This window comes from Lepus europaeus, chromosome 3, assembly GCF_033115175.1.
Source record: "Lepus europaeus isolate LE1 chromosome 3, mLepTim1.pri, whole genome shotgun sequence".
Taxonomy (NCBI): Eukaryota; Metazoa; Chordata; class Mammalia; order Lagomorpha; family Leporidae; genus Lepus; species Lepus europaeus.
The window spans coordinates 37,263,712-37,288,080 of NC_084829.1; the positions used below are offsets into that span (position 1 = coordinate 37,263,712).

General features: G+C 59.5%; 1 protein-coding gene across 2 annotated transcripts in view; it reads right to left on the reverse strand.

Moving 5' to 3' along the window:
- CPNE5 (copine 5) overlaps positions 1-24,369 on the reverse strand; it is an 83,869-nt gene that overhangs the window by 53,123 nt on the left and 6,377 nt on the right. For both annotated transcript variants that reach the window (XM_062187472.1, XM_062187471.1), the window contains exons 2-3: positions 18,660-18,700; positions 18,036-18,082 (exon numbers count right to left, since the gene is read on the reverse strand). In XM_062187472.1, the coding sequence (XP_062043456.1) occupies positions 18,036-18,082; positions 18,660-18,700 (88 nt within the window). The remainder of the gene's footprint in view (positions 1-18,035; positions 18,083-18,659; positions 18,701-24,369) is intronic.

The following is a 24,369-nucleotide window of genomic DNA, read 5'->3' on the forward strand; positions in this document are numbered from 1 at the left end:
GGGAAAGCAGTGGAAGATGGCCCGAGTCCTTGGGCTCCTGCACCTGCATGGGAGACCAGGAAGAAGCTCCTGGCTTATGGCTTCAGATCAGTGCAGCTCCAGCCGTTGCGGCCATTTGGAGAGTGAACCAGTGAGCAGACGGAAGAACTCTCTTTGCCTCTGCCTGTCTGTAACTTTACCTTTCAAATAAATAAATTTTTTTTTTTTTTTTCAAAAAAAGGGTCACATGGTCAGTAGCTGCTTGGTGCCCGCTAAGCCGTGTTGCAATGTGGGTAACAGCGAGACGCCTGCTACTCTGCTCGCTGCTGCCAGTGGCTGTGGCACAGCGGGGAACCCAGGCACGTTGACAGGATCGGTTGGGTGAGGAAATGCATCAAAGGGCCTGTGCCACTTCCTCACGTGCTACCTGTGTGATCTGATCAGAGCCTTTCAGAGTCGCTCTGTCCTACGCACTCCCCAGAGGTGGCATCGGCTCAATTCGGTCTCCAAGTCAGCAGGTTTTAAGCATTTAGGGCATGCCAAGCGCTGTGCCTGGTACCGAGCTACAAAACTAAACAGGACAGGAGGCTGGTGTGGCACAGCGGGTGAAGCAGCACTTGCAATGCCGGCGCCCCACACTGCAGTATTCAAGTCTTAGCCTTGGGTGTGGCAACTTTTTTTTTTGTTGTTGTTGTTGTTTTGTTTTTATTTTTTGACAGGCAGAGTGGACAGTGAGAGAGAGAGACAGAGAGAAAGGTCTTCCTTTGCCTTTGGTTCAACCCTCCAATGGCAGCCACGGCCGGCGCACCGCGCTGATCCGAAGCCAGGAGCCAGGTGCTTCTCCTGGTCTCCCATGCGGGTGCAGGGCCCAAGGACCTGGGTCATCCTCCACTGCACTCCCGGGCCATAGCAGAGAGCTGGCCTGGAAGAGGGGCAACCAGGACAGAATCCGGCGCCCCGACCGGGACTAGAACCCGGTGTGTGGATGAGGCAACTTTAAAAAATTCATGGAGGGGGCCTGCAGTGGCGCAGTGGGTTAAAGCCACCGCCTGCAATGCTGGCATCCCATATGGGCACCGGTTTGAGTCCCGGCTGCTCCACCTCCAATCCAACTCCCTGCTACTGTGCCTGGGAAAGCAGGACAAGATGTCCCAAATACTTGGGCCCCTGTACCCATGTAGGAGACCTGATTGAACTCTCAGCTCCTGGCTTCGGCCTGGCCCAGCCCCAGCCGTTGTGACCATTTGGGGAATCACCCAGCAAATGGAAAATCTCTCCCTTTCTCTCAGTCTCTGCCTCTCTGTGTAACTCTGCCTTTCAAATAAATAAATCTTTTTTTTAAAGTTCATGGAAAAATGAATTTAAAAATACACTTATTTTGATGTAAAAATTAAGTCCATGCATAGGTTTTTCATAATATGCTTTTCCATGCACTTTTGAGGTTCATTCTTTGAGACCTCTCCTTCTTAAATAAATGCAGGAGGATGAATGAGATAACAGAGCTGCAGGCAGATGACAGGGTCCTCACCCCGACTGCCTGCGAGAATCCCTGGAAAACAGGAAGAACATTGAAATGGACAAGCAAGCAGGTTACCAGGGGCTCCGCTCAACATATCGGTCCAGGTGCCTGACTCCACGAGCGCCTATACCTGTCATTATCTTTGAACTACTTTACAACTCGGTAAAATGTATGGAGCACAGAGAGATGCAAACCACTCTTTTGCACATGGAACTACTAATGGATTCTGTAGTGTGGAAAGCAATGGGTTATTGCCCTGTGGGGATTGACCAACTGTGCATCTGTTTGTAAATTTATTTCAGCACCCTTGATTGCCTGTATCTGTGTGTCGTTTGAATTATTTGAGCTGGTTGGAATATCTCACTTGTTTCCTCATTAATTAGCAAGGTAAGTACATCTTTACTATGTGTTTGTTTTATGTTTCTATGGAGCCATGGTTTTACCTTTTTAAAAATATACCCTTGAGGGATCTGGTGCTATGCTGTATCAGATAAAGCCGCCACCTGCAGTGCCAGCATCCCATATGGGCGCCGGTTCGAGTCCCAGCTGCTCCACTTCTGATCCAGCTCTCTGCTATGGCCTGGGAAAGCAGTAGAAGATAGCCCAAGTCCTTGGGCCCCTGCACCCATGTGGGAGACCCGGAAGAAGCTCCTGGCTCCTGGCTCCTGGTTTCGCATTGGCACAGCTCCAGCAATTGAGGCCATTTGGGGAGTGAACCAGCGGATGGAAGACCTCTCTCTCTCTCTCTGCCTCTGCCTCTCTGTAGCTCTGCTTTTCGGATATATATATATATCCTTGGAGCAGGTGTTAAGCACCATTCGTTAATGTGCACCCCGGGAGGGTCCCTGTCACCTACATGGAAGACTTGGATGGAGTTTCTAGCCCCAGCTTCAGCCAGGAGATCTTCAGTTGGGAGATCTCTCTGTGTCTGCATCTATCTCTCTGTGGCTTTCAAATAAAATGAAAATAAAGTTATAAAGGGTATATACATATACCCTTTAACAAATGATTTGTAAAGTTTATTTATTTTTATCTACTTGAAAGGCAGAGTGACACAGAGAGAAAGGGAGAGACAGAGAGAGACCTTCCATCCACTGGCTCACTCCCCAAATGCTTGCAACAGCCAGGACTGGGCCAGGCTGAAGCCAGGAGCCGGAAGCTCCGCTCAGGTTTCCCACGTGGGTCGCAGGTACCCAAGTACTGGAGCCGTCGTTCACTGCCTTCCAGGGTGCATTAGCAGGAAATCTGATAGGAAGCAGAGGGGCCAATTAAACCTAAATCTGTGCGTGGAGCCTGAACAACTGTGCTTTTTTATTTCTTTACTTTATTATTAGTTAAGACGCAGAGAGATTCAAACAGAGCTCCCACTCATAGGTTCCCATAAACACTGGCCTGGGCCCATGCCGGGGGCTGGGAACTCAATCCAGGTCTCCCACGTAGGTGGCAGAGACCCAACTACTTGAGCCGTGCACCTGCTGCCTCCCAGGGATTGGAATTTAGGAGCCTTGAGCTAGGAATTGAACCCCAGGGGTGACCCAGCTGGAGTCTTGGCCATTAACCAAATGCCTGCCCCTGCGCAGCTGCCCCAGGTGGTTCTAATGCACAGAGGGGCTGGCTGCGAACACAGCCTCTGCTGAACGCTAGAGGAAGTGGATCAAAGTCACCTCATTCAACACAAAAACCTGTGTCCTTACAAGGGAGGGCACTCAGGGTGGATCAGAGAGGCCAAGTGACTTGCTGGAGGACACACAGCCAGGCAGAGCTAGGCTCTAGTCCTCGGAACCTCTAACGCCAAAGCCCAAAGCCCGTTACATTTTGACTTTATCTAAGTGTGAGGTGTCATCAGGTTCCACGAAAACCAAATGCAGATGCGGTTCAATTCACGCTCATGTCTAGAAGGGCTGCTGCGAGCACTGGGAGGAACCGCTAGTCGAATAAGACTCGGTAACTCAATAGCAATCTTAACAAGATATCACCTTTGGGGCCAGCGCTGTGGCACAGTAGGCTAAGCCTCCACCTGTGGCGCCAGCATCCCATATGGGCGCCGGTTCAAGTCCCGGCTGCTCCACTTCCAAATCCAGCTCTCTGCTGTGACCTGGGAAAAGCAGCAGAAGATGGCCCAAGTGCTTGAGCCCTTGTATCCATGTGGGAGACCCAGAAGAAACTCCTGGCTTCGGATTGGCACAGCGCTGGCCATGCAGTCATCTGGGGAGTGAACCAGTGGATGGAAAATCTTTCTCTCTCTCTCTCCCTCTCTCTCTGTAACTCTGCCTCTCAAATAAATAAATCTTAAAAACAAAACAAGTTATCGCTCTCACTCCAAAAGAGTTCCTGCACTCTCTGTGCTCTGATTCTTAATGCCGCCTGTCTTCAGACAAAAGGAAAATGTCTCCTGACGGCCTTGCTGCCAACTGCCCCAGGTGAAGGTGGGAAACAGTCCTGCCTCCCACTGCCTTCCCCTCCAACTCCCCCCGCCGCAGGATTCCAGCCCCCTCCCCAACCTGCAGGATTCCAGCCCCCCCCCCAGCCTGCAGGATTCCAGCCCCCCCCCCACAGGATTCCAGCACACCCTCCCCCCGCAGCCTGCAGGATTCCAGCCCCCCCCTGCAGGATTCCAGCCCCCCCCCAAGCCTGCAGGATTCTAGCCCCCTCCCACAGGATTCCAGCACACCCCCCCCCGCAGGATTCCAGCACCCCTCCAGCCTGCAGGATTCTAGCCCCCCCCACAGGATTCCAGCACCCCCCCGCAGGATTCCAGCCCCCCCAGCCTGCAGGATTCCAGCTCCCCTCCAGCCTGCAGGATTCTAGCCCCCCCCAGGATTCCAGCACCCCCCCCCCGCAGGATTCCAGCCCCCCCAGCCTGCAGGATTCCAGCACCCCTCCAGCCTGCAGGATTCTAGCCCCCCCCACAGGATTCCAGCACACCCCCAGGATTCCAGCCCCCCCAGCCTGCAGGATTCTAGCCCCCCCACAGGATTCCAGCACCCCCCCCCCCGCAGGATTCCAGCACCCCTCCAGCCTGCAGGATTCTAGCCCCCCCAGCCTGCAAGATTTCAGCACCACCACCACCCCCCCCCCCCGCAGGATTCCAGCCCCCCCAGCCTGCAGGATTCTAGCCCCCCCCACAGGATTCCAGCACACACACACACACACACACACACCCCGGCAGGATTCCAGCCCCTCCTTCCCGCTGCGGCTCCCCCTGCCCCACTCCTAGCACTAGGATGACAGCGCTGCCTTTCACATGGCACTGACGGCTGCCACAGAGGGGAATTCCCTGGAGACCGGCTCTGCCGAGGAGAAAATGGAGTTCCCCTGGAAACAGGGCGGCGAGGGGCTCTGAGGGCCCCCCCCCCCCCAGGATCTCCCAGGCCTGGGCCGGGCTGGGCAGAGGTAATTAACACAGGCCCATCACAGACAGCCGTGAAACCCTCTCCCTCGGCACTGGGCACTGGCCGCAGATGTTTTATGGCCTTCATTACTCCGACTAATAACAAAGGGAGAGAAATGCTAACACTGGGATTTTTCAAATCCAGGGAGCCACAGGTCCCTGTCAGGTCCCATTTATAGCCCCATTAATGACGGCAGGGACACAACTGAACTGATGTAAAAAATAATAATCATCATCAACTTGGCCACTGTGTTTCGTTCCACGCAGAATTAGAGTTTTCAAGCCGCGAGGGACTTGGTGAGATGAGGCTCAGCACCCAGCAGTGGGAACCACGCATGGGGAGATCCTGCTTAGAGTGAGGAGAGGCAAGGGGGTGTTAACCCCTCACCATCCACAGCCCGGAGCCCAGCCAGCTCCCTGGAGGGGCTGCCCCCGCTTCCCATCTGAGCTGCACCTCTCTGCAAACGCTCCGGGGGCGGGGCTGCAGGTGTGTGCCGCACCTTGTTCAGGCTTCGATGAACAAAAGCCCAGGGAGCCCGGGGGAGCCCCGAGGAGCATCGGAGAAGGTGGACGACCAGGGAGGTGATGGGGGCCTCCCTGGCCCTAGAGGCTGGGACGGGCACAGAAGAGGAGGGAGCCTGGGACGCCGGTTGGTCACCCCCTGCGAGGCTGCTTCTTGCCCCTGGCAAAGTGGCCCAGTGGAAACCGCTTCTGACAGAACACAGACGATGTTCCCCAGGGCTCCTGAGACCTCTGTGACTAAGCCCCCTGAATATCAATTAAGTAGCATTAATCACAAATATCGTCAGCTGCAATGAGACCCTCAGAGGGGTGGCAGGCTGGAGACGCCGCTGGCGAGGGAATTAAGCAGCTCCCAGAGGTTCCGTGCAGACAAAAACTGGGCTGCGTGGCAGGTGGGCCGCGGGACCCCGGCAGGGCTGGCGCTGGGAAGCGGGATCAGGCGAGCAGAACCCTACTGCCCCGCATCCAGCTAGGAGGCCAGGGGAGGGCACATCTCAGTGAAGACAGGGGCCTCCCGACTCGGGGATGGGGGGCGCCATGGGGACTGCAGGGGGTCTGAGCCCCCCACCTCCCCAGCGCCAATCTGCACCCCTCTCCACACCGGGTGATGCGTCCCTTTCAACAGCATTTCCTGGTGCCCGTGCTGGTGGTTTCCAGTTGTGTTGGACAGATGGGTAATGGGAGGCGAGGGAAGCTAGGGCCAGCCTGGGGACCACAGTTCTGAAAGGGCTGCTCCCTCTACGCGGCAGCTCCGCCTGCACCTGCCCACCACAGCGTGGATACCGGTCCCTGGTGCTGCACCGGCCCCTGTGGGTCTCCTCAACCTTCCCCCGGAATGTGGGCAGACATCTCCTCACTCCATCTCTCCAGCCCCACCACCGGAGCAGAAGGCTCTCTCCCGGGGACCCTGTCGGAAGCCGGAAGCCGATTCTCACAGACGCATTCACACGCACAATTTCCAACTGAACAGAAGCCAGGAAGAGTCCCTGCCCCCACCCCCTCTGCTCAGGGCCCCAGGAAAGCGCGGGACTCCCATCCTGCAGGGACAGCCCTGGGTGGGGGGCCAGATCTCAGCGCTGATGTCTCACCCCAGGGCCTCCCCCCGCAGCCTCCTCCACTTCCGTGTCCAGGGGAGGGCCAGGTAGGGCAGGCCCACTGCTAAATTCGGGTCAGGGTTTGCAGCTCCTAACCTGCGCTTTCAGTGGATTTGTGCCACCCAGCAATGGAACGCAAACGTCTCTGTGGACGCGTCTGCATTTTCTGGGGGAGGGAGCCACGGCTTCCAGCAGTCCCTCCGAGAGCAGCGTGTCTCCAGAAAGTTCTAAAAGCCGCCGGCTCCAGCTTTGAAGGCTGATCACAGGGTTTTCCGTGGAAACCAGCGAAGCCAAGCGGTTACCAGAGCAGAGTCTGGGGCCGAGCCTGCGGGCCTCTCACGCTGCGACTCCCACCGTGTCCCAGTTCCCTCTCATAAGTGGGAAGGACCACGGAGCCACACCTCAGAGGGCTGTTGGAGGATGTGAGACTGGATTTACACAAAATACAGTCCTCCCTTGGTGTGCCTGGGGGGGGGGGGGCACGATTCCCTGCAGATACCCAAATCTGCAGTCACTCAAGTCCCTGATGTAAAATGGCACAGCAGGCGTGGGCATCTGGCCTGGAGCTTAAGATCCTGCTTGAGGGGCCAGCGCTGTGGCGTAGCGGGTAAAGCCGCCGCCTGCAGTGCCAGCATCCCATATGGGCGCCGGTTTGAGTCCCAGCTCCTCCACTTCTGATCCAGTAGAAGATGGCCCAAGTCCTTGGGCCCCTGCACCCACGTGGAAGACCCAGAAGAGGCTCCTGGCTCCTGGCTTCAGATTGGCGCAGCTCTGGCCATTGCAGCCATCTGGGGAGTGAACTAGAGGATGGAAGACTTTTTTCTCTCTCTATGCTTTTCCCTCTCTCTCTGTGCAACTCTGATATTCAAATAAGTAAATCTTTAAAAAATAAAATCCCGCTTGAGACGTCTGCACCCCGTATACCCCATGTACACCATGGGGAGTGCCTTTGTCTGAGCTCTGGTTCTGCTCCCAATTCTGGCTCATGCGCACCCTGGGAGGCAGCAGGTGATGGCTCAAGTGCTTGAGTCTCTGCCGCCCACGTGGGAGACCGGGATGGAGTTTCCTGGCTCTGGCTCCAGCCTGGCCCAGTCCTGGAAGTGACAGGTGTTTGGGGAATGAACCAGCGATGGGAGCCGTCTGTATGTCCATCTGTCTCTGCCTCTCAAACACATTAAATCAATGAATATTTTAAGTGGCGTTGTTATCCGTACATAACCCACACCCATCCTCTGGTCACTTCCAACCATCTCTGGATGACTTACGGCATCTAATACCCTGTGCGTGCTATGTAAATAGTTGCAATAATACTGTATTGTTTAGGGAATAACGAGAAGGGGAAATGTCAGCAGGTTCAGTGCAGACACAATTTTTTTTTCCAAATCTTTTCCAGCTCTGGATGGTGGAATTTGCAGAGGCAGAACCCATGGACACGGGGGCTGCTGACTGTACTTAGAAGAGAGCCTGGGACATAAAATGTGTTCATGATTCCACAGGCCGGTTATTCCCGGTCCCTGCTCATCTTCCACGCCAGGGTGGTCTCTGTCCTCCATCTGCAGGGCCCCCTGGTGCTTGCGACCCCTGAAAGCCCTTCTTTGACCGTTTCTCTCCATCCATCTTCCGCACCCAGGGTGGGGCTGAGGGGGAGCCACCTCTGCTTCTACAAAGCAGCAGCTCCACGGAGACCCAGCCCTGTCCCCCTTGCACGTCCCCAGTGCCCTGGGCCGCAGCTAGAAGCCTGGACCTCGAGGCAAGGAGGCCGCTGGGTGAGGGTGGGGGTGGGCTGGCCACTCAGTGCCGCCAGTGCAAGCACAGGCCAACTGAGGCACCGGGCCAGGCAGCCTGGGGAAGAGGCACTCTGTGGCTTCCAGATTTCTGTGATGTGGGCCCCTTCCTCCCCCTCACAGCCCACCTGCTGGGCAGCAACAGTGTCTGGGGGACATCTCCCACCACCTGGGTCAGATCTCCACAAATGCCCATGGCCGGGGGGCACGGGCACCAGAGCCAGGCCATGAGCCAGGGCCCGCCCCTAGCCAGGGCCCTGTGGCTTGTGATCCAGGGGATGGACTGCCTAAAGCCTCAGAGGGGGCATACCCACATCACCGACACAGGGCAAAGGAAGCAGGCAGGAAGCACTTCCCACAGTGTGCTGCAGAGCCGGGCTTCCGGACTGATCATAATGGCGCCAGACACTGCCCGCCACATATCAATTCACGTAGTGCTATTATTATCCCCATTTTATAGACGAGTGAACCAAGAGAAAGCTCAGAGAGGCTGAGAGACTTGTCCAAGATCACACAGCTAGTGTGACGCACAGGATCTGAACCCAGGCAGCTGCCCACCAGCAAGAGTGGAGGAAACCAGGATATCTGCCGAGCCAGCCTCCCTTCCTGCGGGTCTCCGACCCTCGGCCCAAGCTCTCAACGCTTCCGGTGCCTCCGTCTCTTCTCCCTGCTCTTCCTCCATGTCTGGGTGGTTGCACAGGTCAGGCGCCACAGGCGATGTGGCCCTGACCCAGGCCTCTGCCTGCCCCGCCCCCCAGGCCCTGGACCCCCTGGCTTTGGAGCTGCTTGATGAAGCAGTGAGAGGCTGGCAGGGCAGTGCAGACCCAGGTCACCCGGCTACTCAGGCCCCAGACAGCGCTCCCCCCTTCTCCCAGAAGTCTGGCGATGCCCACTCTGGCTCAGATGTCTTCCTTCCATCCGGTCCTCCTCCCTCGCCTCGCACTGTATCGGACTGCTCATCTTCAAATCACTTCTGCACACCCCTGAGTGCACTCCAGCCCCCTGGGGATCTGGCTGTACAGACGGCCAGAGGGGCCCTCCCAGGAGCACCCCGCGGCCGGCGCTGCAGCCCCCTGGCCGGGCAACGCACAGCTGGCTCTCCCCGAGCCTGCGCACTTGGGCAGCCCTTGCTGTCCAACAACTACAGCTGCAGGGAGCTCCAGAGACACCCCAGCCCCAGAGCTCCCTGCCAGGCCCACTTTGGCGCCATTCGGTGTGGGCAGCTCCTCCCTGGGGCCCTCTCCTGACAGCTGCATCAGGAGGCCCCCTGCCCACTCTCATTGTCCCCCTGGAAGCTACCAGAACCGACCCCACCCCTGACAACACAGTGAGGCAAACCAGGCGCAGGGGCGAGAAGTGGCGTGCCTGAGGTCCGGCAGGCGGAGCCCTGGCAGCTGCGCTGGGTTTCTTGGGCTTGCTGCCCCCCACCCCCCGGCTTTGGAAAGGCTCCTGGGTGTGGAATGGCCGGGGTGTGGACACGGAGGCCACTGGGCCCTCGGGGCCTGGCCACAGCAGGATCCCTCTCTAGCCCAGAGGCCAGTGAAATTTTACCAAGCTCCTAATGAAAGACTTCGCTGCCAAACAGCTTGGTTCCTAATTAGCCATTGTGCCAGACATCTGTCAAATGGTCCCGGCTCCTGGGGGAATGGCCCTTTCACCAGGGAGCCTGACTGCCAAGCTGTGGGCAAAGCTCTCTGCACCCTGCCCTGGCCCCATCCCCACCCCCCCCAAACCCAGGGTCCAGTGGCAGAGGAGGGGGAGGGGCCTGAGCAAGCCCCACCCCAAAGGCTGTCAAGCGCAATCGAGGGAGGCGCCCCAGGGACACGTCCCCCAGGTCACCCCAAGGTATCTACAGCTCCCACCAAATGCCATTAGAATGTGTGAAAGAACAGTGGTTCCTTCCTCTAGACCAAGCTTCTCGCTTCGGGCTTATAAAAAGAGCCATTAGGAGATTTTCCGTGAATTAGCTCATTGAATCCTCCCAGCGGGTCCCTGAGCCTAAGCACTTGCCCCAAACCGCCCTGCCGGTGTCGGGGCTTGGCTACAGAGCCCACACTGCCGGCATCTCAGCCACAGCTGCACGGCCGCCTGGATGCCGACCCCGAACAGCAAACCTTGCTCAGCCACTGGGGTCTGCCTTAGAGCCTCGGCTCCGCTACGAAACAGACACCTCTCTTCACAGGACACCCGAGGCTCGTGTCTGATGTACCACGAAGAAATAAGGAGCACCTCCTGGCTGGAGAAGGAGGGGAGGGGGCCGTGCAGAATCCTAGCCCGCCCCTGGGATACCACCACGAAGCCCTGGGGCTAGCAAAGCCCACCCTGACCATCTGGGAGCAGTGGTTAAGACACTGCATCCCATAGGGGAGGGGGCCTGGGGGTGGGTCCCAGCTCCATTCTTGATTCCAGCTCCCTGCTAATGAGCACCGTGGGAGGCAGCAGGTGATGGCTCAAGTGGTTGGGCCCCTGCCACCCACGTGGGAGACCCAGATGGAGCTCCAGGCTCCTGGTTTCAGCCTGGACTGCCCTGGCTGTCCGGGGCATTTGAGGAGAGAACCGGCAGATGGACGATTTCTCTGTAACTCTCTCTCCCCTGCCCCCAAAAATTATAAGATTAAAAATATATATATTTTAAAGGTAAATTCTTCACTTTAAGACTGTGAGTGGGTGCCCCGGACCTATGTGGCCCCAAAGTAAAGCTTTAGTGCTGAAGGCCTACTCCCGAGGATGGAGAGCGAGGGTGCCGAAAACTCAGCTGGGTGACGGGAGTGAAGACCACTAACGGCTTCCCCAAAGGACCCAAGGCTCAGGATGGACTCTCTGCAGAGGGAGACGCCTCCCTCCAGAAAGGGGAGGGGTCTGGGGGGCCGTCAGAGTGGCAAAGTGGGTAAAGCCGCCGCCTGCAGTGCCAGCATCAACACAGCTCCGGCCGTCGCAGCCATCTGGGGAGTGAACCAGTGGATGGAAGACATTCTCTCTCTCTCCCTCTCCCTCTCCCTCTCCCTCTCCTTTTCTCTCTACCTCTCTGTAGCTCTGCCTTTCAAATAAATAAATAAATAAATCTTTTAAAAATTATTAAAAAGAAAGGAGATGGCCTGGGGTGGGCGCTGTGCCACTCAGGATGCGCCGCCGCCTGAAACACCCTCATCCCGTATTGGAGCGCCGCTTCCAGTCCCGGCTGCTCTGCTTCTGATCCAGCTCCCGGCTATGCGCCTAGGAAGGCAGCGAATGACGGCTCAAGTGCTTGGGCCCCTGCACCCATGTGGGAGACCCTGATGGAGTTCCTGGATCCGGGCTTTGGCCTGGCCCAGCCCTGGCTGTTGGAGGTATTTGTGGAGTGAAGACCCGTGTGTATGCGTGTGTTGTTCTGCCTTCCAAGTGAGTTACTAACGCCAAACCCCAGCCCGCCACGGGGAAGACTTCTTCTGAGAGAAGTCTGTCTCCTGCTTTGTGTAGCTGTTTCTCTCCATCCTTCCACAGAGGTCGACTTGGCATAACAGGGCCAGGTCTCGGGTGGGTCATCGGGGACCCCAATACGAGCTCCGGGTCTGGCAGACAGAGGGTCAGTTCAGACTGAATCTCCAGGCACTAGCAAGGTGCACGCCCACTGTCCTTGCCCACGGCCATTGTGTCCCAGGACGTCCTCGGGATGGCAACTGTCTGCCTGCTTCTGCCCCTCCCCCTTGCAGTCCGCCCTGCACCCCATGGCCAAGTTGCTCCCCTACAGGTTCCCGATCTCTCCCCTGCTCAGAACCTTCGAGTCGCTTCCCAGCACTCTTAGAGCAGGATCTCAACTCCTTACAAGGCCTACAAAGCCCCACGGGATTTGGCTCTGCTGAATTCCACATCTTCGTCACCCACACAACTCAAACTCCATTGGCCTTCTTGTCTGTTACATTGGAGGGAGCTTGTTCCCACCTCAGGCCTTTGCACTTGCTACTCCCTCTGCCTGGGACATCCTCCCCTAAGGCTCACACACTACACTGCTCAGGACTCGGCTGCAGTGTCGCTGGGGTCGGCTGAGTTCCCAGGGTCTGCAAGGGGGGCCATTCCCTCATGGACGGAGTGCCCAGGTGCCCGAGCTGGGCACTGACCAGGCGTTTTCCCGGTGATCCTTCAGTCAGTCCTCCCAGGGTCTCTCAGCCCCAGGTTACAGGTGAGTAGGCTGAGACTGCAGGAGAGAAATCCCTCACCAGGCCACAGTGACCGTAAGCATCAGAGCTGGGTGGGGACATCCGAGTCCAGGGCGCCATCTGACCAAGCATTTGAGCGTTATTCATGATGTCGTTAGCGAGCAGATGGGGAGCTCGTATGAGCATGCAATGGATTACCACCAAGTGACGGAGAACCCAGGAGGCTGAACAGGCTCCCACAGGTCAGTGTAATGAGGACCCCAGCACCCCAGCCCATTAACCACTCACTCCTCATCACCCGCCCAGAGGACGACGAGGGTGGCCGCAGCACCAGGAGGCAGAATCAAGATGCGGAAAGCTCAGCCGGAAATGACTGTGACCTTCACAAACCGGAACGGAACGAATCCAACGGATGACACGCAGTGGGGATCACTCACGTCACACGTGCAATTGCACATGGCCCAGTCTGAGCTGGACGAATCCTGTTTGGACAGGATCTCAGGTGAAAGATGGGTGAGTCCCCACACACAACAGGAAGAAAGCACACCTGCCCCAAAGCTCAGTGGGACACCAGATGGTGCTGCTCGAGGTCTAACCCTCACAGGCAGCCACGGCGAGCACAGACTGCGAGGGAGCCGGCCCAGGACGAAGCGGGCTGGAGAAGTGGATGTGGCATGGCACACACCTTGGATGGCAGGTGCTCCAGCGGAAGAGCCAGGCTGCTCAGGGACCGGAACAGTGACATAAAGAGCCTCGTGGCGCAGGTGTTGGTGCGGCAGCAAAGACACCAGTTAAGACTCCCATGTACTGGAGACTGGGACTCCACACCTGTCCCTGGCTCCTGACTCCAGCTTCCTACTAATGCAGGCCACGCGGGGCAGCAGTCACCGTGCGACCAACTGGGTTTCTGCCATCCACGTGGGAAACCTGAATTGAGTTCCTGACTCCTGGCTTCTGCCTAACTTAGCCCTGCGTTGGCCACTATGGGACATCGGGGCAATGAACCAGGAGATGGGAGAGCTCTGATTGTCTCTCTGATTCTAAATAAATAAATAAATACCTCCTTGATAGGGTTGTTGTGAGGATGAAATGGGCTAGCACACAAGCGCTCAGAACAGTACCTTGCACATGAAGGTTATATGAATGGTGTTGTGATCAGCGTATCCTGTCGTCACCTCCTGGACTGAAAGCAAGCTCCTGTGATTGTACACAGTGTCCGGTCTGTCTGTCTCCCCAGCACTCCCCCTGTGCCACACAGTAGCTATCCGCTATCATCAGAGTGCTATGTCCTCCAAAACTCATGCTAAGAGCCTCATGCCCGGGTCAGGGTATCTGCTCCAGGCCTCTGGGAAGTAATGAGGTCACGAGGACGCGGCCCTTACAAAGAGGCCCAGGGCGGACGGTTCACCCCTCCCATCATGCGCAGGTGCAGTGCGAGGGGCTGGGCCCTCGCCAGACACCAAAGCTGCTAGTGCCCGAATCCTGGGCTTCCCAGGTTCCAGACCTGGAGAAACAAATTTCTGTTGTTTATCAGCCACTCCAATGAAAGCAGCCTGAGCAGCCTAAGACGCTCGCTGGGTCAAGATCACGTGCAGGTGCATCTCAGATCCCGAACTCCTGGGAAGAGCATTCTGAACGTTTAGAGATGAACCGTTGTTCCCGGTGGGCGGTAAAATGTTAAACAGGCTGAGGTTGCCCAGAAACAGGCTGAGCGAGCAGGGCCGTGGGGATGCGGGGGCGTGAGGGCTGGGGCCACATGTGCCGCACAGCCATCAACCAGGCAAACCAGGCACCCCGCAAGGAGGGTTCCCATGCCCTCCTTCCAAGGGACCCTCTGCTGGCGAGGGAGGGGCAGGGTTCACCAGCTCTGATTTTCAAATGGGGAACCAAGAGGGTCTCCCCACGGTGTGCATTCTTCTGTCCAGCAAACGTGTCTCGGGGGCTCTTCCTGCCTGGCCAGCCCGCCTTTCCCAGGACGTGCAAAAGCCCCGGCAGGCCCTGATGCAAATAGCGCTCGATTTTCTAGGCTAAAATTACATCTTGAGTCAATTTTCATAAAATGTGGTGACAGATTTAGGTGCTGGGAAGATGAAGCTTTCTCAGAAGGCACACAAATGACCCAAACAGTTAAAATCAGCTGCAACCGGGCAGCCGGAGGCCACGAGAGCAGCTTTCATCCTGGCTGGGATCGGGGAACTGGCTCACCTGCCGCCTGATGCAAACCCCACGCCTGGGCCCCGCCTGCAGAAACCGCTGGGCTGGCACTGCCCCCAGCCCCCACTCCCGGTCACAGGATCGTTATCACCCGGCCAGGCCAGGATTCTGGTAACCGAGAGGCAGGCTGCTCCCGAGGGGCAGTGGACCAGCAGGTGGAGGGGCGGGCTCTGGCTGCCTTTTACTGGCAAGGGCCGGCTGCGCTCCCAGGGGCAGTTCCAAAGAGCTGGATCTGGGTTCGTCTATAAATTCTCCGTTCGTTCCTGATACTCTCCTATGCAGGTCACAAAGGAGCAGGCAAGGAAACAGGCCCTCCTTCCACTCCCGACCTGTGTAAGTGCATCTTCCCGAAATAGCTCCCAGCTCTGCTACCGTCACCCCTGGAGTCAGGCCCCGGGCCTGATCGTCTCTGGGAAGGGAGGTCAGCGTTCTCGGCCTCTCAGGATGCTCACCGCTGTCCTCGCTGACACCCAGCAGCTCCCTTCGGTGGCCCCTCCCTGCACCTTTCCTGCACGGGAGCCGCCCTCGCCTCCACGCTGCTCTGTGCTGGGCGGCTGACCCAACTGGAGGGCTCCTGGTGAGGTTCTGCCGACGGGAGCCCCAGCCAGAGATCAGAGGAGTGGAAGAGAGTGAGGCTGCCTGCTCTGGGGGCTCCTGATCCTACCTGGAAGCCCCTTTTGGGGTCCTAGGAGCTCCCCCTTACATGCCTGAGACTGGAGCAGTCATGGTTCCCCACTGCTGCCACCCCACAGTTCACCGCTTCTCACTGGTTTCCTTGAACACACAACCACACGGGGACCCGGCCTCCCTCGGTGCCCTTGCTACGCCACCGGTTTTGCGACGGTACCAGGTGCTGTGTCTCCTGGCTTCAATGACACCCAGCTGGCCTCGGCTTCCACAGGTGCACACCCCTCACTGTGCAGGAGCCCAGCACCCTGATTCTGCAAGCGAGGCAGGTCTGCTCCTCTCCATGGATCAGGAGGCTGAGCCGCAGGACCCCTACTGTCCCTTCTCACTCCCCTCCGGCTCCACAGCATGCGCCCCTTAGCCAGACGCCTTGTGTTTAGGTTCAGACATGGCTTTAACAAGCCACAGGACCTGCCACAAAGTGCATGGTGGTGCAGCGGGCTAAGCCACCGCCTTCGATGCTGACATCCGTTCTGGAGCTCTGGTTCACATCCCAGCTGCCCTGCTTCCCACCCAGTCCCCTGCACTGCGCCTGGGAAAGCAGCAGACGATGGCCCGAGTCCTTGCGCCCCTGCCACCCACGTGGGAGACCTGCATGGAGTTCCTGGCTCCTGGCTTTGGCCTGGCCCAGCCCTGGCTGTTGGGGCTATTTGGGGAGTGAACCAGTGGATGGAAGACCTCTCTCTCTCTCTCAGTCACTGCTGTCTAAATAAATAAATAAATCATTTTTTAAAAGATGTGGCATGCTGGCTGTGCATCCCCTCCCCCTGAACTGTCATTTTAGTCCCTCCATAATCTCCTGCTCCTGCTGTTGGGGTCCCGCACACCCCTGCAGGCTGTGGCCCCCTAGTTCCAGCTCATGCTTCGCCCCTCTTTTCCCCAGCCCCTGGTACACGCCCGGCACCCCACAGACCCTACTGCTGGGAATACCGGCTGAGGCCGATGGGGTCCAATGCCTGGCACTCCCCAAGTCACAGCAAGGACCCAGCACCGGGCCCTCCGCTTCCTTGCTCCACGCCCACCACGGGCCAGCAAGGTCCCCGCGTCACCGGTATGGGAACAGGCCCTGAGGGGTGAAGCAGCTTGCTCCAGGGCCCACGTCCTGCTGGGCCGGGGCCGGGAGTGAGGCACAGGTATGTGCGACAGCACCCCGGGCCACCCTCTTCCCCTCCGCTGTGCCCTGGGAGAGCGTGGGCCATCCAGATGCAACTCAGCCCGCTGAGAACCCTGAGCCAATGGGAGACAAATCTCAATTACAGAACGCAAGTAATGCTGTCCTCACCAAGTCACGGGGCATCAGCACAGCCCTGGGCAGCCCGGGCCGAAGGCCTCAGAAGTCATCAGTGCACGTGAGCAGGCTGCACGGTTCCTTGCAAGCTCCCGGGGAGCCCCCATACGGTCTCTATCCAGAGCCCACAAGCCGCCAGGTATGGGTGGGGAAGGGCATGGGGTTTGGCCTCAGCCTCGCTCATTCTTGTCCCCTTCGGCCCATGCTTGTGCCTCCTCGGATCACCAGGAAGGCAGCCTGCACTCAGAGGCCCCGGAAGATCCCCCAGGAGCCCAGCCCCTCCCATCCCAACCCAGGGCCCCCTTCCCCCTCTGCACCTGGAAACCATCTCCCCCGGGGCTGAGCGAGAGGAGAGTGAGGCAGAGGTGGGGACGAGACCACCCAGCTCATCCTTGGCAGCCTCTGGAGGCCCCGCCCCCTTCCCTAGTCCAGCCCTTTAGCAACCGTTTATTAAGCACCTTCTGTGGGCTGGACACTGTTCTAGGTGCTCACCAGGGCCCAGGGACTAAAGGAGACGGCCCATGATCACCAAGAGCATCGTGTGAGTGGAGCTCAGTACACAGCGGAAGGTGGTCAAACGCGGGAGTCGGGAAGCAGAGTAAGAAGTGTGGAGGGGCTGAAATGTTAGATCCGGTGGCTGGGGAAAGCCACAGGGGGGCATGTGAGAAGAGTGTTTGGGAAGAAGGAACAGCACGTGCAAAGGCCCTGGGGCCGGGGTGGGGGGGCCCTGTGTGGCAGGAATGGAGGGCGGGTGGGACAGAACCGTGGGAGATAAGGTCAGCCTGGGGCAGGCAGCCAGATCGGGGCTGAGGCCAGACAGGCCATCGCGGGGGACAAGAGGGAAGCCACTGGGCGGCTCTCAGCAGAGGGGCAGACTACGACTCGGGTTTCACAGGAGCCCTCTGGCTGCAGCGTAGGGGACAGACTGGTGGTGTCTGGGGACCCCATTCACCTCCTGAAGCATCTGTGACGCAGTCTGCCCTCTCGGCCCAGACCCCACCACAAGGGACACGGGCAGCAGGGTCGGGTGGTGCCAGGGAGACCAGACTGCACAAGAGGGTGGCGGTGGGGCCTGGCGCCAGGCCGGGCAGTCCTGAGCCCCCCAAGGCTGCTGGGCAGGGGCCTCACCTAACTGTGCCATGCTCATGTTAGCTACAACGAGGGATGGGAAGCCTGCAAGGTGATGAGGCGACCAGGCAGGGTGGTCGTGACAGGCCTGGCCCCTCCCCCAGCCCGTCTCCCGCTCACTCGGGGGCTCCCTGAGGGTGGGAGCACGCAGCTGCCAGGACAAGACTCCACCCCTGCACGTCTCGCCAGCCTGCCTTGGGCCGCTTCAGGACTGTCCAGAGTTAGGGAGGGGCAGACGGACAGGCAGCCAGGGACACGGTGGCACTTCCAGGCTGGGGTGGGGGGGCTGCACCTACCTCCCGCCACTGCTTGTTCTCCATCCCTTGAGTATACATGACGCACACTGGAGGGAGAAGAAAAACACAGGTTAATGGCTCAGGCCCACAGGAAGCTGGGGACGGGCTAGAGAGGGCCTGGCTGGGCAGGTGGCTCAGACACTCCAGCGCGGGTCACACTATCGGGTCTGGGCAGGGGGTGGGGTCTTGGGGAGTAGTGTAAGAGTCTGGCCCGCAAGCTTGGACCATAACCCCACAACTGGTCCTGGATGCACCAGTTCGCAGGGGCCTTGGAGTTGATGGGGAAACTGAGGCATGGAGGAAGTCAGAGGCCTGCCTGGCCCCAGCCGCACACTGCTCAGGGCAGGAGCCCTGGACGCCCACGTCTGTGCGCCCACCAGGCCACAGCTGATCTCTGAGGTGTACTGGCTCCCCTGGCCTGAGACCGTCGGCACCCCAGACACCCTGCCCTCTCCCTACAGGCTCTGCTGTGTTGGGGTTTCATAAGAATGGGGGCCGCAGAGGGCCCATGCCCCCACGTCTCTCTCTGCAGACCCCGCTGGTGGAACCTTAACCCCGTGGCACAGCAGCACTCGGCCTGGCTCAAGCCCTCGCTGCTGGGATTACTGTCAGGGCAGGACTTACGTGGGTCAGACTTGGAAAACATGTCTTTGTCCAAGAGGCTCCTGCAAGAGGGGAGACAGGAGTTAGAGGCTGGAGGGGAGGAACCGGCTGGGCAGAAGCAGGCGGCCCCTGGCCTGGCCTCCGGCAAAACAGGAGGAGAAAGGCTTTTTCTGGGCACTTCCAGCAAGCTCCATCACAAGCGGGGCCCTGCGTGGGTCCTGCAGCCCTTCGGCCTAACTCCTACCCCCAGGGTCTGTGGCCCTCCCCACCCGGCACACACTCTGTATGGGTAGCCCGGTGTCCAGTAACCCACGGCTGCTCATTCTTGGGCCAAATCCTGATACGCCTGATATTTAGGCTCTTCCTTTTATCATTGTCTCTCGACGGACCAAAAAAAAAAAAAAAAAAAGACACTCCCCCTCCCCTCCCCGCAAAAAGAAAATCCAGCAATCAAAGCTCTCCCACCCAGTCCCGCATTCTCCCAGGCTCTGCTGGCAGCCAGTGTACTGCATCTTCTCGTTGGTGGATTAATTACACCTCCCATGGGACACCAGGGTCCTTCTGTGGTCAAGGCCAGGGCCAACACTTGACCCTGATAAGCAGACGGGAAAGCCCAGCATCAAGATTGCACTGGGGACAGAAAAGGCTCTGGACAGGTGCGCAGCCCCTCCCAGCTGAGCCTAGCGCCAGGTCAGGCCGTGCCCTATGGGTGCCGCACACTGTGGGTCCCCGTCCTCACTCCAGCAGCTGAGGCTTGGGGAGCCAGCCCAGGCAGGCTGCGCCCCTCGGGCCTGGGGTCCCTCCCTGCACGGGGATCTGATGCCCAGGGCTCAGAAGTGACTCAGCCTCTCTGGGCCGCTGTTTGCAAGAGCCTTGAAGGTGGAGGATGCGTGCCGGGTTCTCAGCCCACGGCGTCCTGCTCACACCCCTGGTTTCTCCCGCACTAGCTTCCGCCCTCCCCAAAAGTCCATGCTCCCTGCCGGAGTGCACAGTCAAAAATGGGCAGGAGCTGGGGCACACACCTGGCATCCTCACTCCCCAGGGTGGCTCTGAGCTCGCTCCAGGCCATCTGCCCGAGGCCCCAGGAGACTGGGTCCCAGGGGCACACCTAGACCTGCTCAGCAGCACACCCCAGCATCGTGTGTCGCCTCCCACCCCTGCCTCCTGAACTCCTGCAAGCCCCTTCCGGGCGCCTGCCCACCTGCCTGCCTGTGTGACAGCTACGGACTCCCTGCCTACCCTCCCGACAGTCTCTTCCCAACCAGCCTGTCCCATCTCCCTCCCAGAGGACCCAAGGGGGTCCCCTTCCCCCTTCACCCCTGCTGATGTGGGCTAGGTAAGGATAACGGAGCCAAGAGGTTCCCCACGGTTTGTATTTCCAGCCCTGCACCCTGACTCCATCCTCTGGCGCGCCAGTTCCTGCAAGCCCGCTTCCCATGATGCACCTGAGTCTGATCCAGCATGAAGATGGCAAGCACGGGACACCAAGCTCCAGGTGGACATGCCACTGACGCCGCCCAAACCATGCCCAGGTTAGGGCGCCTCCCCCACCCAGTGGAGGGGCCCCTGCAAGGGGGAGCAGCTCAGGCCTCCCGGGCAGCCCACCCCTCTTGCTCTCCTCCTGGGTCTGCCCACACTCCTGTCTGAATGTGTACTCAGACTCTCTTCCGAGAAATCCCGCTCCCATTCTTGACTTTAGCTGTGTCTCTGCTTTGACCTCTCATGCAGGGGAGAACAAATCCCCTCCACACACCCCCACCCCCTCGGGTCCCTGCAACTGCTTTTCCACAGGAGAAAGCAATGACCACAGCCTGTGTGGGTTCCTGGCGGGTCATCTGGTCTACCTTCTCCTTGCTGAGGGGCAGACCAGGGCCCGGGAAGGGCAGGGAGGGGCCATGCAATGGTAGAAACAGAAAAGTCTAGAAGGAAGCCGTACCCTGAGTCACCATCACCAAAGCCATCAGGCTGCTGGGCCGCATGACCTCACAGGCTACCCCACCACCTAGCCCCCCGCCCCAGGCGGGAACCAAAGACCACCTCCAACAGACACTTGCAGCAGCAGCAGCAGGTGCAGGCACCCGGCATTCTCGGATGCCCGCGGTGGTCCAGGTCACGCTCACAGGCCGCTCTAACTCCCGCCCCTGAGCGCATTCCCAGTTATGTCCCCGTGAGAGAGAGAGAGGTCCCCAGCCAGTGTGTGGGAAACCAGGCCTTGGAGTACTCTCCCATATCAGCCACCCCAACTCCCTGACCCACACAGCCCACGGCCCCTCTGCTGCTCTCCATCGCCCTCCCCACCAGCGGTGCCTCGGAAGCCATCGGACAAACACCTGATGACATGCCACATGGGGTGGCTCTGGAAGGCAGGCGGCAGACACCACGGGCACCAGGCACCCATTCCACGAGCGGGGCTGGCTTCTGCCTAGGCCGGCCTTCTCCGGAAGCACGCTGGGCTGCGGACAGGGGCGTCTACCTTGATTGCAGCAAAAACCAATCACCCTAACGTCAGAGAGGACTCCACAGTCGTGGGGCCTGAGACACGGCGGGTGGGGGCCACTGAAAGCAACAAAGGGCGTCTCCACCAGGGTAGACGCTGGGATTGCCTCTGAGTTCCAGAATGAAGCCCTGTAACGAGCGGGGCCCTGCTGGAAGGCGCCTCACAGGCCACCTGTCCCAACCCTTCCCCATGAGGAAAGCAACACCCGGAGTCACAGCAAGGCGGGCTGGCCTGCAGAGCTCCGCCTGGACTCAGGTGTAGCCATGTCTATGCTAGTGCGAAAGAGCGATACCTGGGTTTCAGCAGTATGTGTGTGTGTATGTGTGTGTGTGTGTGTGTGTGTGAGAGAGAGAGAGAGAGAGTAGATGAGGCTTCTCTCGGTCCCGCAGCTGGGGAAGACACAGAACTACGTCGCCTGGCTTCCCCGGCTCTCAGTGAGCCCTGGGGTGTAGGTCACCCTGGCGATCAGCACCCCAGGCCGATTCAGGCCGTTTCCCCTACACCACCGGAGTTACCCCTACATGCCTTCCAGAATGTTCTACCTTTCCTCCTCAAGTTCCTGGACACTGACCGACAACCGAGTCCTTTTTCCTGCCCCGCCCCAACTCTCTGGCCTGGAGCGGGCCACCCTGTGACCCAGGACAGGACTCAGCCCACCCTGGGATGCAAAATCATGAGTGTGCATCTTTCTCTCCACCAGGCTGTGGGCTCATCCCGGGCAGGGAACCTGCCGCTGGCACAGGCCTGTCTGGCACCTGGCAAGTCGGACAGATGAAAGAAGACCAAGAGGAGTGGCCATGGGGTGGGTGCAGCCTGTGCCTCCCCACCTGGCTGGTGCACGGCCATGCTGGGCACAGCGCCACCTTCTGGCTGCAGTGAGTAGTGCTTAAGGGCAGTCCCATAGGCTGGGCTCAATCCCAGCTCTGCACAAGTGACCCGCCTTCCTTGTGCCTCAGCTTCCCCATCCATAAAAGGGGGCTAAAAGCAGTTCAGGGCTGCTGCGGAGATCGGTGTGGAGCTCCGGGTCGCGGCGAGGCTGGCCCGCTGGGGCCGTCACCACCAGGCTGGTGCTGGCCAGGGCGGTCACTCTCCAGGGGGATGCACAGGCTAATACGGCACCAGAGCCACCTCCACCCTCCCAGGGCCAAGCAGCCCACCCTCGACACCCACCACCAGTGCCCCCCACGTTGAATCCTTCCCATCAGCCCCAGTCCGCGGGGTTGCTGAGGCCCCTTCCCCCCCACCCCCAGCCTCCGGGCAGCAGGGCGGTGCCCGCGGGCACACAGCTGGAAGCAGCCTGGGAGGCCGGGCCAGAGGGCCCTGGCCAGCCCAGCCCATAACCGCTTTTCCTCCGCTTTCTGTCTCCGTGGAGCTCAAAGAGAACATTTTTTTTTTTCCAACAAGCAAAATGTATTTTTCCTCCAGAGACCGTGAAACCCTGTCGCTGTCCACAGAGCAGCTTGCAGCCTGGCTTCTTTTGTTCCTGAAATCAGAGGCACCCAGACTGCAGCCAGTCCCTGGGCGGCGAGGCCACAGGCCACCTGGGGCCAGCGACAAGAGAGGCACCGGAGAGGCAGGGTGAGCCCCTGGCCGGTGTGAAAGAGGGGCCTGAGGGTGACACCTCCCACTGGAGAGGCTGGGGTGCTCTAGACTCGGGGACATTGCCCCGTCCCCAGGGAGCCCTGGTCTGGGGGGGGGAGGCACAGCCCCGTCCCCAGGGAGCCCCAGTCTGAGGGAGGAGGCACAGCCCCGTCCCCAGGGAGCCCCAGTCTGAGAGGGGAGGCACAGCCCCGTCCCCAGGGAGCCCCAGTCTGAGGGGGATCCACACTCAGGGAGCTCCTGAGGGGTCACCTCTGCTCCCGCGCAGACGTGTGGGTGAAGTGACCAGCACACATCCTGGCCGTCTCTCCACGGAGCCTGTGAGTGCCCAGGGCTGCGCTGAGCCGTGACTCTCAGCTTCTCCGGGACCAGAGAGCCCATTGGAGCTGTGAGCAAACACGGCTGTTGGTACAGACATGGGACTGCTAGCTCAGACACCAGCCCTGGCCCTCAGGTGAACCGCCCAAGCCCTCTGGGCTCTGGCACCCCTGTGTGCAAAGCCCCAGCCCCCCCACCCAAGGGTGTCCTGAGATTTCTCACTGCAAAGCAGTTAGAACGGGCCCGGCACGCAGAGAGCTGCAGCTCAGCGCCTGGTATACAGCAGGTACTCAATAGGGGCGTGTGTGGATGCAGGCAGCTTCCTGAGAGGCCCACTGCCCCCTCCCTGCTCCCCTGCTTCCCTGGCTGTGCAGCCCTGCCTGGAGGGGCACAGACTGCGGGCAGGTGGGCCAAGGTCGGGGAGGAACCGGACTCCTGGGGGTCCCGTGGAGACCCCTGCCCGCCAGCATCACCCCCTCCCTCTCCGGAGCAACACAACTCCAGACGGGTGGGAGGGTGATGACACTAATCGGGTACACACTGGGTGCCAGGTGCTTTGCTGGGGACTTAACCAGTGACCCTGGGTACCCTGCCATGCCAGTGCCAGGAGGCCCGTGTCTACCCATTCTACAGGGAAGGCAGCTGAGGCTGTGTGTGTGTGTGTGTGTGTGTGTGAGAGAGAGAGAGAGAGAGAGAGAGAGAGAGCGAGCTGTGTCCCGAGCTCCCAGGGCAGAAGTCACAGGATGGGGGCAGGGAGGGAGCGGGTGGGCGGGGCCCCGCGCCCAGCCCCTGGCACGCACCCATCTCCCCTTTCAGTCCGCCTGCGCTTAGCTCCCTGGCAAGCGACAGCACGGAGGGCTGAAAAGCAGCTTGCATGCGGCTGAAAGAGCTCTTCTTCCTGGGGCTGTTTGCATTTTGATCATCATTAATTGCAACCCTTGTCCCTCCCACACTGTGCGTGTGTGTGGCCCGGGGAAGGCAGTGGGAGCTCCGGCCTCAGCCAGATCCAGCCTCCAGCGCGCAGTCCCCATGGGGCCTCAGGCTGTCCCGTGGCCCTGGATTCCTCCTCATCTGTGCACAAGCCGGCCCGGCGCGCCAGCAGCATCCGCAGAAACGTAGGAGGCGCGCTCGGCGCCTCTGGCTCCCGTGTGCCCGGCCCTGTCCTGCTCGCCGGGTCCCCAAGGCTTCCACGGCAAACAGGTCCAAGATGGACCCGAGGGGCTGTCCCCAGGGGGACCGCCCTGGCCTGCCCAGCGACTCTTCCAGGTCCTGACCCGGCTGTCCGCTCACTTCACACCAACCTGCCAAGCTTTCAAG